This window comes from Cololabis saira, chromosome 7, assembly GCF_033807715.1.
Source record: "Cololabis saira isolate AMF1-May2022 chromosome 7, fColSai1.1, whole genome shotgun sequence".
NCBI lineage: Eukaryota > Metazoa > Chordata > Actinopteri > Beloniformes > Belonidae > Cololabis > Cololabis saira.
In genome coordinates this window covers 36,423,226-36,438,808 of record NC_084593.1, presented here as the reverse complement: position 1 = coordinate 36,438,808, position 15,583 = coordinate 36,423,226, and the positions used below count along the sequence as shown (strand labels likewise).

At 47.1% G+C, this 15,583-nt stretch overlaps 1 protein-coding gene across 1 annotated transcript in view; it reads left to right on the top strand.

Annotated features, from left to right (window-relative positions):
• The window catches only part of efnb1 (ephrin-B1), a 60,094-nt gene that overhangs the window by 17,449 nt on the left and 27,062 nt on the right, over positions 1-15,583 (top strand). The window contains exon 2 of the mRNA XM_061725780.1: positions 6,928-7,205. Within this exon, the coding sequence (XP_061581764.1) occupies positions 6,928-7,205 (278 nt within the window). The remainder of the gene's footprint in view (positions 1-6,927; positions 7,206-15,583) is intronic.

Genomic DNA, 15,583 nt, shown 5'->3' with positions numbered 1-15,583 from the left:
GGGGTTCTCTGTGACTGCTCGACACCCTCGCATCCCGACTTTGGCTCGTTTGGGCCGTCTGGCACCACAACAGTCGCACTCGCTCTCTCCGGCCTGTATGGACGCATGCATTGCACAAACAGTCGCACATAACGTGGGTCCGGGCCAGGCGGGTTTGGCTGTGACCGTAGACTGAGCCTGTGGAGAGATCTTTACGGCGCATGCAGAGCCCATCTGTGGCTGCTTCTCTGTGATGGGAGGCAGCTGGCTGTGTGTGTGTGTGTGTGTGTGTGTGTGTGTATGTGTGTGTGTGTGTGTGTGTGTGTGTGTGTGTGTGTGTGTGTGATGTGTCGTGGCCAGGGAATGAACCAGGGGAAGGGATAGAGGCTTGTGTGTTTTTGCACCGCAGCGAAGTCCCAGGACGAGGGCTAAACTCGGGCTGAAACTGACCCAAACTGTCTCGTCTATAGCTCAGCCAAGTGATTCCTCCTCCTCTCCTTTCCTCACCTCTCCCTTCCTCTCCTCCTCGCGGCCCTCCAGCTGAAAGAGCTCAGTCCCTGGGCTCCGAGATGACTAAGTGGAGACCAGAGAGCAACAGTCTGGGCTTTCTCTCGCTGTCAGTGATACGGTAGATGACGTTCAATCACGACCGCATACACCCTTCCTCGCTGACTTCCCCGCTCTTAGAGAGGGATGGGCTCCGCATTGACAGAAACCACAGAGGCCATAAGACGAAACAGATTATGCTCTTTCTCCTCCCTAATGACTTCTTGCACTCCCCTCACTCAACGGTCCTCTTCAGCTTGTTCGTCTTGTAACAACGTCCACTTCTGTCCTCCTCGTGGCAAGGCCATCTGGACGTCATCTTGTTAGCTCGTTACAGCCGCCGATTGTGCGATGCCGGCCCTTCCATGTGACAGTGATAGAAGACGAGCATACCGGGCTCGTTTCAAGAACATAAGAGGTGTGTGTCAGCCGGTGTTATAACGTGTCGGTGTGCGACTGTAATGAGTCACACCGAATCTGATCTGCTCTGCATGCCAGGCTGCTGACTGAGCCGTCCAAAGGCAGAACGCGCCGGTCTGCGGCTGTGGGAGCGAAAGGGCGCCTGTGTTCACACGTACAAAAGCAGGTCTCAGTAGGGTGGAATTCGGGATATTCTGTCCGTCTTTCGGCATCTGTGTCTCTAATGGGGACAGCCTGGAGGGGAAAATACCAGAGTTTCGGCTTTTAAGCAAAGGCCCTGTTGCCATGTCTGGCCTCACGGAGCTGAAATGCAATGTGGCTTGAGTTTAGTTTATCCAGTCCCTCTACCCGTTGGCCAGTTTGTCCTCGTTCTCCATGGTGAGGGTCAAATCCTTCCTGCTTTGCTAAACAATTCAGGAGCCAGATGGACCTTGTTTTGCTTAATTTCAGGATGCTTACGTTTGTCCGCGCGCCTCTCCATGTGTGTGTGGCCGGCGTTAGCACTGAGTCGACTTGTTTACCGTGTTTGACATGTGAGGAAATCAGTGTGTGTACGCTGCGGGGCATGTGTTTATGTGTGTGTGTTTATAGTCAGGCCTCCCTAAGAACATCTGCCCCCGCGACAGCCTGACAGAAGCCAGCTATGTATACAGGCGCTCGGGTTTGGCCAAGGGCTATGATCGCAGATCTCTGACCAGCTCTGCCATCTCGCGAGAGGGAGGTGCCTCTGACCGGTGTGTTGTAGCTCCAGGGAGCTCAACAGCATTATAACATGTGGAGCGTGTTTCTGGAGCTGCAGACATGCTGACAGTGCGGTGGTACGCGCCTTTCTCCCATGTATGAAATGATCAGACTGTCTCTGCCAGGCTCAGTGGATCTTAACCACACATCAAGAGCAAAGCCATTTCAGAAGCTCCTGTTTGAATGTTTCCATTGTGAGGCTTTGCGGCTCGGCCTAAATGGATCTGAAAGGCGGTTTAAGGCTAAAACAGTCCCCCTGATTGAGAACAGGATCCATTTGTGCCTTACAATCACACATAACATCGATTTTTGTTTCTTGCAAGTCAATAACTTTTAAATTCCCTCCTCTGTACACATTACACAACAGCTTGAGTTCAATAGCTTTTGCGTAACACAGCTTTGTGTTCTGTTTCTGACTTTGGTGTAACCCTGTCATGTGGGTAAACCGGTGTTGTGCTTCACGAGAGCGGAAAATCTATCCACACAGTTAGCCCACCGCATGCTAATTGAAATGGCCTTAAGTATCTCTGCCTTATGGAAAGTGTCATTTCTAATGATAGGAGGAAGCGGCCTCACTGATTCTGTGGATAATGTAGTAGAGGAATAATAATTGGTGGAGGAGCACTTCTCCTGGCGCGATAATTACAGCGCTGATATCAGGAGGGACTAAGGAAAAGACACCTGTTGATGAAGGCGTGATCACTGCTCGGACGTTTTAGAGGCCGGAGAGAGAGAGAGAGAGAGAGAGAGGGAGGTTACGTCCAAAGGAGACATCAAGAAGACCTGAACCTGATGATTGCATGAAATCGATTATACATATATGATGAAGTATGAGATAACAGCTCGTACATGATATGTCCGCGGTGCGTTTTCATGCTGCTGCTCAGGAGGAACAAATCAATCTGAAACCATATTCTGTCGATACGTCTCGTCCTCTTTCTGTCTCAGTTCCTGTGTCCCGGGTCCATTCACTCGGCAACAGAGGCCGCCTGCCAGTGCAATGCTCAGGGCAGAGGCTCGGGTTGACTGAACGGGGGTGGAAAACGCCGGGGGGGGGAGGAGGAAGGGGGGGAATTGAGGCTCCGTAAGGGGCTTTGAGTGGGCCTTAGTGTAGGCGGCGTTTTATATGAAAGTCGGTGAGGGCAGGGTGCTTGAATAGGGGTGGCTGGGAAATTGGGCTGGGAAGGTCCAGGATGCACCCCACAGTGCTTTTGTGCACTCCCGCATCCGTGTGCGCTTGTGTGTGCGCGCGAACACGGCGAGAGTCGGGGGGGGGCGCAGCATATGTGAGATCATGTGCTCATATTCACCAGTGGAATGTAAAAGGAGAGAGGAGGGGGGCTCTCGCTCTCTTTTGCTCCGTTGTTTTCTGTTCTCTCTCCGCTGTGCTATAGCGTAGGTCTGTTTGCATAAGCTCTTTACAGGATTGAGCGCGCCGTGGAGCCGTCCAGATGAAACAAAACCAACCTCATTTTGGTTGTTTTGAAAATGATTCTCTTTATTTTATTTGGTCCGGGCAGATCCACCTCGTTTGACATGAGGGGGATAAAAGCGCTCTCACGTTCGGGGTCACTTCCCAGAAACGTTATTTGTATCTGCACAGCTCTTCCTCTGTGCACCCAAACCTCTTTCATCAACAGGTTTTATAAAGTCTCAAGACAACATGAATGAAAGATTCAATTCAAACTTCTTTTCTCCCCCCTTTTTCCCTTTCGACCTCCTCAAAAGTACAATAATCTCCAGTCACTCGTCTCCTCCTCTCCGTTGCGTGGCTGTGTGTAGCACCGGAGTGGTGCTGATTAAGCCAACAGAGAGACAAACAGGAGACAAAGTCCCAGCCCACCAGTTTAGTTTCACATCCTGGACCGAAGCTGGGCTGCAGCTTGCCAAGTGGAGGGCTTTTAAACTGGGCTAAACACTAATTGCTGCCCTATTTCTTTTATGTTGCTTCTTTCCCATCTGCGATAGCGCTTCCAGACCTCCACAGCAGCCAGAGCCTCATTATAGCAGACAGTTAACAAAGGCTGGAAAACAGAAGCAGAGAATTCATTTAGGATAGCTATCTAACCGCCAACTATGAGGTCTGCTCGGAAAATTGAATCAATGACAGGGGCCGGCTTGCGATAAATCCTTCAGGGATATTAAGATATTAAGATTTGAGAAATCTTAATTATTCATCTAAATTGTTGCTGCTCACTTTAAGAATGAAATGAGTCGAAATCGCCGAGAAGATGTATTCATTTATTCACCGAATTTGAGAGAGTTTGAACCATGTTGGCACTTTTGTAACGGCCCACTCGGGGAAAATATCCCTTTTTTATTCTGCTTACCAAAAAAACAAACACTTGTTGAGCCGAGCAAATAAAAGTCTGATTGCGCGCCTGCCTGGTCTTTCTTTTTTCTGGTTTCATGCTTCGGTTTTCTCTCTGTGTTTTTGTGTGTGTGTCTGTTGAGAGGAGGGGGAGGATTGAAAGGGAAGTAAAAAACAGAATGAGGGAAATGTTGAAGAGATGAAGAAGAGGAAATGATAAGGGGTGGGGGGGGGGTGAGATTGCAGAACTGAAATAGAGGCGCTGAGATCAGGGGGTTAGAGGGAGGAATGGAGAGAAGGTGGTGTAGGAGAGGGGGTGGTCAGCAACAAAGCCCGCCGTTGCCATGGGAACTTGTTTATGCCTCACTGATGCATCTTGTAGATCCAATTAGAGACTGATTGTGTCTGTGTCTTCATAGAGGCATGCACGTGTACCCTGGCGCTGCTGCGTGCACACACATCTTCATGCAATCAGATGTGTGTTTGCACGCAAACACAAGCATGCGGCCATATGCGGAGGGACAAAGGATACCCCGGGTTCTCTGCCTTATCGGCCCCCCCACGCCCCTCCATCAGACAATAGTGTCCAAGCCTCTGGTCCACACATGCTTTCATATTCAGCATTAAAAAAATGGAGTTACAAAGCAACAAATTTCATTTTGCATCCATCTTTTTAGCGAATGGCGTCCCATCTTTGGTCATTTTAAGACATCCAATTAGGAATGGGCGATATTTTACCGTTCACGATAAACCGTCAAAAAATTTCCCCACGGTAAGAATTTGTCATCTCGCGGTAAAAACGATAAATTCCCGTTGATGATGTTTTTGTGTAAAGCTGATTTTTGGAAGGAAGGAAGGAAGGAAGGAAGGAAGGAAGGAAGGAAGGAAGGAAGGAAGGAAGGAAGGAAGGAAGGAAGGAAGGAAGGAAGGAAGGAAGGAAGGAAGGGAGGGAGGGAGGGAGGGAGGAAGGAAGGGAGGGAGGAAGGAAGGAAGGGAGAAAACAAGGAAAGAAGGAAGGAAGGGAGAAAAGAGGAAGGGAAGAAGAAAGGAGAGAGAAGGAGGAAAGAAGGAAGGAAGGGGAAATAAGAAGGAAGGAAGGAAGGAAGGAAGGAAGGAAGGAAGGAAGGAAGGAAGGAAGGAAGGAAGGAAGGAAGGAAGGAAGGAAGGAAGGAAGGAAGGAAGGAAGGAAGGAAGGAAAGGGAGGAAGGAAGGAAAGAAAGAAAGAGAAGAAAGATAAATTCCCGTTGATGAGGTTTTTGTGTTACAAACATGACGGATCTGAGAGCGAGATAGATTTATAGTTACAAAAGTGGAGTTAAATTGGTATTTTTTTATCATCATTTTTATCGTTATCGGGATAAATGCCAGAAATGATCGTGATACATTTTTTAGTCCATACCGCCCATCCCTACATCCAATCATGTTCATGGGTCTTTCTTCAGAAAGTCAGACTTTTCTTACAACGGCAGGCTGTTTGCCAGTGTTTAACATCCTCAGAGCCCCCGCCCCCCCCCTCCATCATCACCTACTCATGACCACCACTCACACTCCTCCGCCAGCCTCGCTCACAAGGCATCACGGCCCTCCGGCCGGCTATTTACCGGTGAAACGATGTGTGTGATGATGAAATGAGGGTCACCAGATAAGGTGAGATTACCCCCTGACAGGGAGAAAAACAGGGGAAACAGAGAGAGAGAGAGAGAGAGACGATGGACCGGGTGGAGGGGGGGGGGGGGGGGTAAACCCAACCGCTGATGTCTTGTTAAAACGTGAGGGATCAGGAAGAACAACAAATGCGTCGCGCGTCGCTAAATCCTGCCTAAATCCGCTGGCATGGGCAGATCTAGCAGATAGGCCCGCCGCTGCGCTGGCTGTCTGCGACCGCGACGCGCACGCACACACCCGTGCAGAAACACACCCGTGGTCAGCCCGGCTGTCTGGGTTAATGCCTGGCTAACTGGGACAGCAGAGCTGAACCATGTTGACATTTTAAGCCTCAAACAAGTCCAGAACAATGATTCAGCCCATCTGCCCCCCCCCCTCCCTCCCTCCCTCCCCCCCGACGCCCACTCCCGCCTCATGGGACTGCAGCCTCAGCCCATTTTTCGCCGGCCCGACTAGCACACAAATACACGCACAGGCAGACGTGCGTAACGGTGCGCGCCGCGTCGGGCCCGAACACACTCCGGCGTGCTCGTTATACCTCTGCCCCTTCTCTTCACGCACAGTTACTCACACACACGCCGCCTCTCCTCCACCTTTAGTGCATAACAGCGAGCGAGCGAGAGCCAGTCAGCTCCGGCTGGCAGCGTGCAGCGAGGAGGAGAGGTACTGCGAAGTCAGATGGATTATCTTAATCCCCCCGCTAGATGATCATGACAGAGGGAAGATGCACCGAGTTGCCCCGACCCCGCCAGCTGACCCCTGTGTACTTGTCTTCCTCCAGAAAAAACACGTCCCCCTCAGGTCGGAGCGGCGCGCCGGTATTACGCCGAAGCACGGGGTCTTATCTGGAAGTCTGAAAAATATGAAAAAGAAATCTGTGGCATTCCTCCCGGGTAATCCCGGCGGCTGCAGCAGCCATTTTGTGTCAGGCCATTTTGTTTGGTTTCATTCAAACTTTTGGTATGCTTTGATTTAGATCCAAGCAGAAGCATGAGGAGAGGGGGGGGGGAAAGAGAAACACTTCAGAGGATTTGTGTGAAACGCTCTGTTGACTAACTCCGAACCACGTCAAGCTGCGACATGTAGCGTTTCTTGCAGGGCCTGAATTAATGACGCTCCGCCTTAAAGGCCGTGTCAGACAAATCTGAAGCAACAACTCCCCCAGCTCAAAGTATCAAGGCTGTATAAACTCTCATTGTGTTATCGGGTTTCTTTTATGAGTTTGTAACAAATGGCATTGTGTTTGTTTCTTTTCTGTCCTCCAGGTTTATCGCTGGAAAGGGGCTCGTGATCTACCCGGACATCGGAGACAAGCTGGACATCATCTGTCCCAAAGCGGACCAGGGGAGAGATTACGAGTTCTACAAGCTGTACCTGGTGAAGAGGGAGCAGGCGGAGACCTGCAGCACGGTGCTCGACCCCAACGTGCTGGTGAACTGCAACAAGCCCGAGAAGGACATCAAGTTCACCATCAAGTTCCAGGAGTATAGCCCCAACTACATGGGCCTGGAGTTCAAGAAGAACGTCAACTACTACATCACCTGTAAGTCCGTCAGCCGCCACCATTCCCTTGTTGATGTTTAGCGTTTTAACCTTCAGTCAACAGGAGAGGCCTGACGGCATAACCTGAGTGATAATCTCTTCTTCACGCCCAGTTACACACCGTCACACTCGGGAGCCCGGCGGCAGAGCTGCATCCTAATGGCTGCCCCGAGCAACCAGGAGGCTGCGTGCTCCGGCCGAGGCCGAGGCCGCGTAGCGTGAGAGTTTACAGTCTTAGGTGGTCGATGCCATTACAGGGACTCGCACCTAGGGTCGCCACCTTTCAGAAATAGAAATAAGGGACGCCCTGATTTCAGCAGCGCAGGAGCCAAAAGAAAAAAGCCCCCAAACTTCTACACTGAATAAAAATGTGTTTCTTTTTATATAAAATTTTTATATAAAAAAACCAAATGCTTTGATTTAAAGTTTAAAGTGCTTTAATAGCATTGAACTTGCATGACTGTACAGACAGACAACCATACTAGCAACTGAAATATCCTCCTATGCTATGTATGTCCACATCAGCCCAGATGTATAATATAGCTACAGGTGAAGAATATGGTGTAAAAGTTAACTTATTTCAATAATTCAACTAGAATATGGTGTAAAAGTTAACTTATTTCAATAATTCAACTAGAATATGGTGTAAAGGTTAATTTATTTCAATAATTCAACTAGAATATGGTGTAAAAGTTAATTTATTTCAATAATCCAACTAGAATATGGTGTAAAGGTTAATTTATTTCAATAATTCAACTAGAATATGGTGTAAAAGTTAATTTATTTCAATAATTCAACTAGAATATGGTGTAAAAGTTAATTTATTTCAATAATTCAACTAGAATATGGTGTAAAGGTTCATTTATTTCAATAATTCAACTAGAATATGGTGTAAAAGTTAATGAAAATACGGTACAAATCGCGTCCCGTATTAGTTCAATACGGGACGCAACATTTTTTTCTCAAATAAAGGACAATTCCGTATTTTATGGGACGGGTGGCAACCCTACTCGTACCGGCAAATTTAACTAACAGCCCTTTCTTTGATTTTGGATCGTTTGGGTGGTTAGGCATGGAAATACCGTCCAAGGGGAGGAGAAGCGAAACCACTCCTCAAGCGGCTGTAGCGGGCTCTTGTTTTGCCTCAAGTGCATTTCCTTGGTCAGCTCTTTCCTTCGTACAGTAAAAGAAAAAGAGAAGTCACCTATGCAATATATTATCTGAAAGAGAGATAACGCTCGAGTCCACGCGGGCGATAAACTTCCTTTTTCTATAAAACACTGCATCCTTTATCCTATAAAACAATGTCAGTGAAAGAGAAACCAGTACGTGTGGCTATTTTCCAGGGAAAAAATCAGACCAGTTTATTTTTCTGGAAAGTTCATGAGCTTTTTTATTCATCTAGATTAAAACGTAGCCTCAGTATAATGAACTGTAGTATTTCTGAAATGAGTCTTCTCATTGGCAGTCTCACTGGACAAATTGTGGATATCCCCGGTTTAATATCGTCTCCTTTTACTCTCCCGCTGTGGTTAACTCACTGTGTCAGTATTTCATCCGTGTGCATGATGTCTTGGAATCAACGACAAGCAGGAATCTTTTGGCTCTTTGTCCACGTTACACGCTAGATACAGGGCGGGGGGGCGTTAGCTGAAATTGGAGGCACCATGGGAAACGTTGTCCGGTGGATCGGCCGCCACCACGTCCCAGCAGGACTTAAATCATCCTCTTACTGTACGGGAAGCAGGAGGGGCGGCAGTTGCTGTCACATGAGCCGGCAGTGTGGAGCTCTTGAGCTGAAACATCCCACCAATCTGCCCCGCTGTGGCGGCGGCAGTTTCACTCAGAAGCTCCGGCGCGAAGCCATGCTGCTCGCCGATGATCCCACGGGGTTGTCTGTCCCCCGTGAGGGTAGACGGGCCTGCGTGATCGCTGAGACGGCAGGTGGAGGTGACCCCCATGGTCCACGCCCATTTTTGGGAAGCAACTCCATCCCCACTTCCTGTGGACCGAGCACCTTTTAAATAGGGCTGGGGATCGATTCAAATATCTATTCTTAAGATTCAGAATCGATTATCACGCTTTGATTCGATCCGATATTGATTTGGGTTAGTGTTAATAAAACTGTTTTTTGAGCTGTTGCATGAATTATATGACTGTAGTTCTGCAACATATTAATACTAGTATTATATTGAGATTCAACAGCAAGTATTGGCAGCTAATGATGCTGTAAGGACCAATCACCTCCCAGAATGCTGATATAATAATTGCTTTCAGAAACATCGTGTGGGTCAGAATTACCAAACAGATCCAGGGCAACAAACAGAGACGGATGAAATCGGTTTTATTTTTTTCCCCATTTATGAGAATTTAGTTTTTAACATTTATGCAAATGTAACCCCAAGACAGTATATAAAGCAAAGAAATATATACAATTTATGCAATTATAACTGAAAACTTTAATGTTTTCATACCTTTAAACATATTTAAAGGCAAAAACATGGCACCAGTTATTCTCGTGTCCAACTAAATATTCCTTTTTTGGGCATAAACAAAAAAGTACCAAAAGTTGTAATGTAATGATGAAAAAAAAACATTTTTTTTTTTTTTTTTTTTTTTTTTTTAAATCGATCTTTAGACATATGAATCGATTTTTAGGAATTAATATGAGAATCGATTTAAAATCGGAGAATCAATCTTTTCAACACAGGCCTACTTTTAAAGCTCGGCGTCTTCTGCTGCTGCTCATTAAGAAACGCGGCGCGGCTGCAACCCACGGTGAGGATTTTAGGATTGCTGCCGGTTACGTTCAGAAATGTCAATCAGTTATTGAAAAAGACCTCTCCAGAATATAATAAAGATATTAATGGTGCCGGCACTATATTTAAACTGGTAGTAAATGTGTCGGCTGAATCTCACTTAAAACTGGGAGGTGATGTCTCTGGGAAGCTGAGCGGCTTTGAACTCAGCATCCCTCGTTTTATGGTGGATGTTGATGAAATATTTCTACACCAACATAATTCAGGAGTTTGCAACTACACAGGGTCCAGCTCAGGTTTGTGGTCTTATCAGCGCGAGGAGAAGCTCTGCTTCATCCTCTCACAAAACTCCCGAAGGCTTCACACAGGAACACAACAGCCTGGATTTCTTCTTTTTGCTTTTCGTGAGAAACTGATTAGATTGACACGGGCCGTGTTGCAGGTGTAGAGTTGGGAAGTCTGCGCACGTCTCAGTAAGCCATTGTTCTCTCACTATACTTTTATGGCTGTGTCTTCAGAGATGGGGCTGTGTTTTTCTCCAAAATCCTAATGAGTTCTAACAACAGCACAATCTAAGAAAACACAGGTTGGGCCTTTTATGGACAACGAGACAGAGCGGATCACGTCTTATACCTTTCCTACCACCGAGCTCGCTTGGATTTGGTTGCGTCAAGCATTAGCTTTTAAACAAGTCAAATAACTTTAATCATTCATGTGTTTCTTTCTAACGGGAGAAGAAACAAAAACTTGGCTCTGTATATTAGTTTACCTCTCTCAGTGAAGCACCCTGATATTCTGTTGCCGTGTGTCACAACACAGATCAAACCAAACACATCCCAAACTAAATTTGCACAAGCTTTAAGGTTCAGTCGTCGACTGGAGGCACGAGCGTTTTCAAACACGGCGGATCCGTCGGCGGGACGTTTGGGGGCTGGACTGGAATTCTCATTGTTGTGTCACAGAAGTCGGCATTCTAGAACGGAACTCCCTGGGACGCATTCCGCAGGGTCGCCAAGGAAACGGCTGATTCAAACAAACTGTTGTTAAATAAACAGTTAAATTACCCTGCAGAGTGTTATGGTTTATTTTCCTTTAAGGGACAAACCCGGCACAAGTAAATATTTCAAAAGTCAGAAAAACAACACAGATTTATACATCTAATATACATTCATGAGAGGACGCCATATAACTGTTTATTTATATATATATATTTATATATAGTCTACAGAATGTCCCATAAAATAGCTCGATTTATACTGCAAAGGATGTTTTTTTTACCATTGCTAGTTATATGTTGCAGTAATTTAGCTTGTGTTGTGGTCGGAGCCGTCTCAGGATGCTGCCAGTCGGGGGTCCGTCCCACGTCTGCGTAATTGATTCTTCCCTAACTTGTAGTTCTTGATTTATTTATTTATTTCAAGACAGTGCAATTGTTACAAACACTGATGGAATTAGAAATGCAGCATCTGAACTAATATGCAACAAGCAGCGTTTTTACCAAAGCATGGCTGTCGCAGGGAGAAATCAGTGAAAGCTCTCCTGCCTTTGGAGAAAACATGGGCCGACCAACACGAATGCAGCTTAATGTGCTACATTGTTTGATGAAACATAAGAAAAGTGATCTGCTATTGTTGAATTTTAATGACAGCCTTGAAACATTCATCCACCCTTATCATATTTCCCTGGATGCGGGTTCTGCGGAGGTGAAGTTTTGAAATGCTGTGGCATATGTATACCGCTACTTTAACTTTTATTTTCAAAAACAGCTTGTTTTTTTTCTCTCTTTTTCACTGTGCTCATAATTATTTCCCACATACATTTTTCTTTTCATCTGTAGAGGCTCGATCGATATTTGTGAACTCTCCCAGAATGCAGGGGAGCATGACGCTTGTGATGTTATCAAGCGACGGTTTCCAGGAGCCGCTCTTGTGGCAGCGTGTCATGTGGGCTCCCAGCGATATTCCTCTGAGCCGTGTTACACCCACGTTTGTTTTTTTTGAAAAACACCTTGGGTATACTGTATTTGGCATCATCTTTAACGATCTCCAAGCCGTCCCGCCTGCAGAGCTGCTCCACATATTGTGTCCTGGTTACATCATGAATATTTGAACCAACTTTTATTTGTGACATGTGCCTGGGCATGCAGCCTGGCTGCAGTCGGTTTCAACATTAAAGCACGAGTCAACTTTACTGTAAGTTCAACTTGTTTTTTATGCAACAGCCTCTGGTGTCTCTGCCGTATTACGGCGCGCTTGCTGATGTGTTTTTCATGCAAACAGGAAGAATCCTTTAAACTCTCTCCACGGCGTTCCCGACGGTAAAGCCGTAACGAGAGCCAGTTGTAAATCCTTCACAAGGGAGGCTTGTCTCGCAGGATCCACCCTGATGGTGGATCATTATTAAAATCGTAAACCGGAACATTTGCATGTCAGCAGTAATCGGATATAGTATTTGTCTTGGCATTATGTTAATGTGCTTCTCCTTTGCAAACAGGGAGAGCATCTTTTATCCATCCCCCTTGCAGCCCGTGCATGAAACAAAGTGCACTTTATTTATCATTAAGATAATGGCCTTGTATTGTAGCAGCTCGTGAATATCGTGTGCAGACGCGGAGAGGGCCGGTGAGCGCGGCGTCCGCGGGGATGTGTGCGTATGTCGAGGCCACTTCAGGCCGGCTTAGCCCTACCTAGACGTGAGAGCATTATCCCACCGTCTCTGCTGGGAATGTGGTCCATTCAGACAGCAGAGCGGTATAAATCTGCTCTGCCTATAAAGACCCGGCTTATCTGCTCTGATTAACGGCTCAACCTGACAGAGACCGTTTGAGATGAGAGGAAGATGCATAGGAAGCGGACATTCCACCAAATCTTACTGCCTTTTTTACCCCCCTTATCCCCCGCTGGCCTCCAGCTCACTTGGTCTTTTCCTATATCATCTGTAGCCCCCCCCCCCCACCGCTCCCCCCAAATCGTGCAGGTTCTGCTTTTCCTGTGGGGCTAAATAAGCAACAAAAGGTGTGGGGGTAAAGCAAGCAGCAAATGGTCTGTGTTTGTGTGTGTGCGTTCGTTTGTGTGTCTATCCCATGCCCTTGCGTCACCGCGGGGTATCCCCGTCCACCCGGTCCCGTCCATCCCAGCGCAGCTCTGACGGGAGTCACGGGGGGAGGGTTAAAGGTCAAAATGCATAGCCGAGGGGGTCACGGAAAAAACCACAGGGGGGTCAGTCATGATAACCCAGCACTGATCTAAAGTCCAGAGCAGCACCAGCTTGTGCTGTCCATCAGCACCCCCCGCCCCTTTTGTGCACCCACACACACACACTCACACACACGTATGCATGTCTGTACATACACCTTCCCGCCCCCGCGCCGGTTGTATTTCATTGTGTTGTCTAAACACAGGATATCGAATGAGCTGTTTGTGAGGAAAATGGCTCTGCTGTGTTTTTGTGGTCAGGGTGAGCAGAGAGCTGATTCCAGACAGGAGGCTTTTAAGGGGGAAAAAATATATAATGGGTAAAATGAGCAACAGAGTGAGGGAGAGAGAGAGAGAGAGAGACGGGGCAAGGCACATTTTTCCATAAAAACCGTACGCAAAAATATGCAAACTCACACAAGTCTTTATGCGGCCATGGGAAGAACGCGCCGCCCCTTTCAGTCCGACAGATGACCAGCACTCGACATGTTACACAGTGTCGTTGCTTGTTCAAGAAAAATGAAGCCAAAATGAAGATGCAATGTGTGAAGAATGGGAATTTAACGGTAAGAAACAGCCAGGTGCTGCCAATCAACACGTATTAGATTAACTTATCATCGCCAGGGCTGCAGACGTGTTGCTGGTCCTCAGTATTCAGTCATGAGTTAACACAATGAACTAAGGAGTAATGAAACCAACAATAGGGCTTAGAGAGGAGACACTTGTTGCTTTTATTAAAGACGGTTTATAAAGCCATTTTTAAACAATTGCACTGTGAGAATGATTGTTTACAAGTTGAAAAACATTCAACAAAGTTTCCAGCTTTCCCAGAAGCGGCCGCCTCAGCAAATTTAACCTGAGGTCAATCCGTGCAAACGCTCCGAGATTTAAAAAAAAAAAAAAGGAAGAAAGAAAGAAAAAAAGCGCTACAGCTCTGAAGCGGCGGGCCTCAGTTAGCATGTAAAATGTTGAAGTTCATGACAAGACAATTAGGGAAGGGCAGGATGAGTACGGCTGGTTTTTGGACGGGCTGCCTGGAGAAAAAATGACATGACGGCGCAATTTAGTCTCGCAAAGTTGCATCTTAACAAACCACAAAACTCCTGGAACAGAAGTCGGGCAGTCGAGGCCAGAGTGGAGATTTTTTTGGCTGTAATACGCTGCCCCATATTTGGTGAAGACCAAACTTAGCATAGCAGCACAAACACCTCATACCAACTGTCAGGCGCAGCGGTGAGGTGGGATAATTTGGGGCTGTTTTTGCAACCACAGGACCTGGGCACCTTGCAGCAATCGAGCCAACCGCAAACTCCAAAGTATTTCAGAGTCAAATATGAGGCCACATATGAGGCCATCTGTCTGACAGCTGAAGCTCGGCCAGAATAGGGTCACGCAACAGGACAATGATCCAGAGCACAACGGCACATCTACAAGAGAATACCCGAAGAGGAAAGAATGAGGGCGTTGCGGCGACGCAGTCCGAGTCCAGGCCTTGACCCGACCGAAATGCTGCGGTGGGCCTTAAGAGGGCCGCGCATGAACGACCGGCTGGAAATCTCAATGAACTGGAGCCATGTTGTTAGGGAGAGGAGGCCAAAATTCCTTCACAGAGATGTGAGAGACCGATAGCATTATGCAGAGAACGTCTATTTCAAGTTGTTGTTGCTAAAGATCGCCCTCCGAGCTGTTGGATACTAAGCTGCACATAGCTTTTCACACGTTGCTTCTGCAAGTTTTTATTCAATACTGGCAAGTGTTTTTCAACTGGGGTTGTGTCTAGCTAATTATAAAGCCTAAGGACGTGAGAGGAAATGAAAAAAACAAAAGAAAATTCTCAATTTTCTCACATATTCATCCCTCATTGAAATAATATCAGCCGGCTGCTCGGTGGCTGGTTTTCTGTGGTTAGAGGGGGCGACACGTCTCTGGGAATGGGCGAGGCTGGCGAGCGGCAAACAGAGGCAGCATGTCGAGATGCACCTCTCTTCTCCCTTATTTCCTGCGGGGTAAGCCTGATCTCTCCTGACAGCTGTCACTCTCCATAGCAGCGCACCGCCGCGGACTCTGACACATGCAGACTTCCTCGGCAGAGCAGAGCCGCAGGGGAGCACACTCTGTCTCACCTCAGTGCACAACATAATGTCCACTCGCAGTAAAACACAGAAGTTGAGTTTATTCTTGATGCGTACTTTCTTTGACTTTCGGGTCCGTCTTCACGGATCTTCCAATGTTTATTGACTCGGGAAAAAGCAAAGAGGAACTGATAGGCTCTTTTGCTCTCTTTCAAATCGGGGAATAAGACCGTTTTCATTTCCTGAGTAGCTGACCTAGTTTTTTTGAAAAACAAAGCCTTAGATGCTATCTGACTTGCTCGGCGCGACCCGTTCTGCAGCGCTCACCTCACAGGATTAAGGTTAGGATGCATG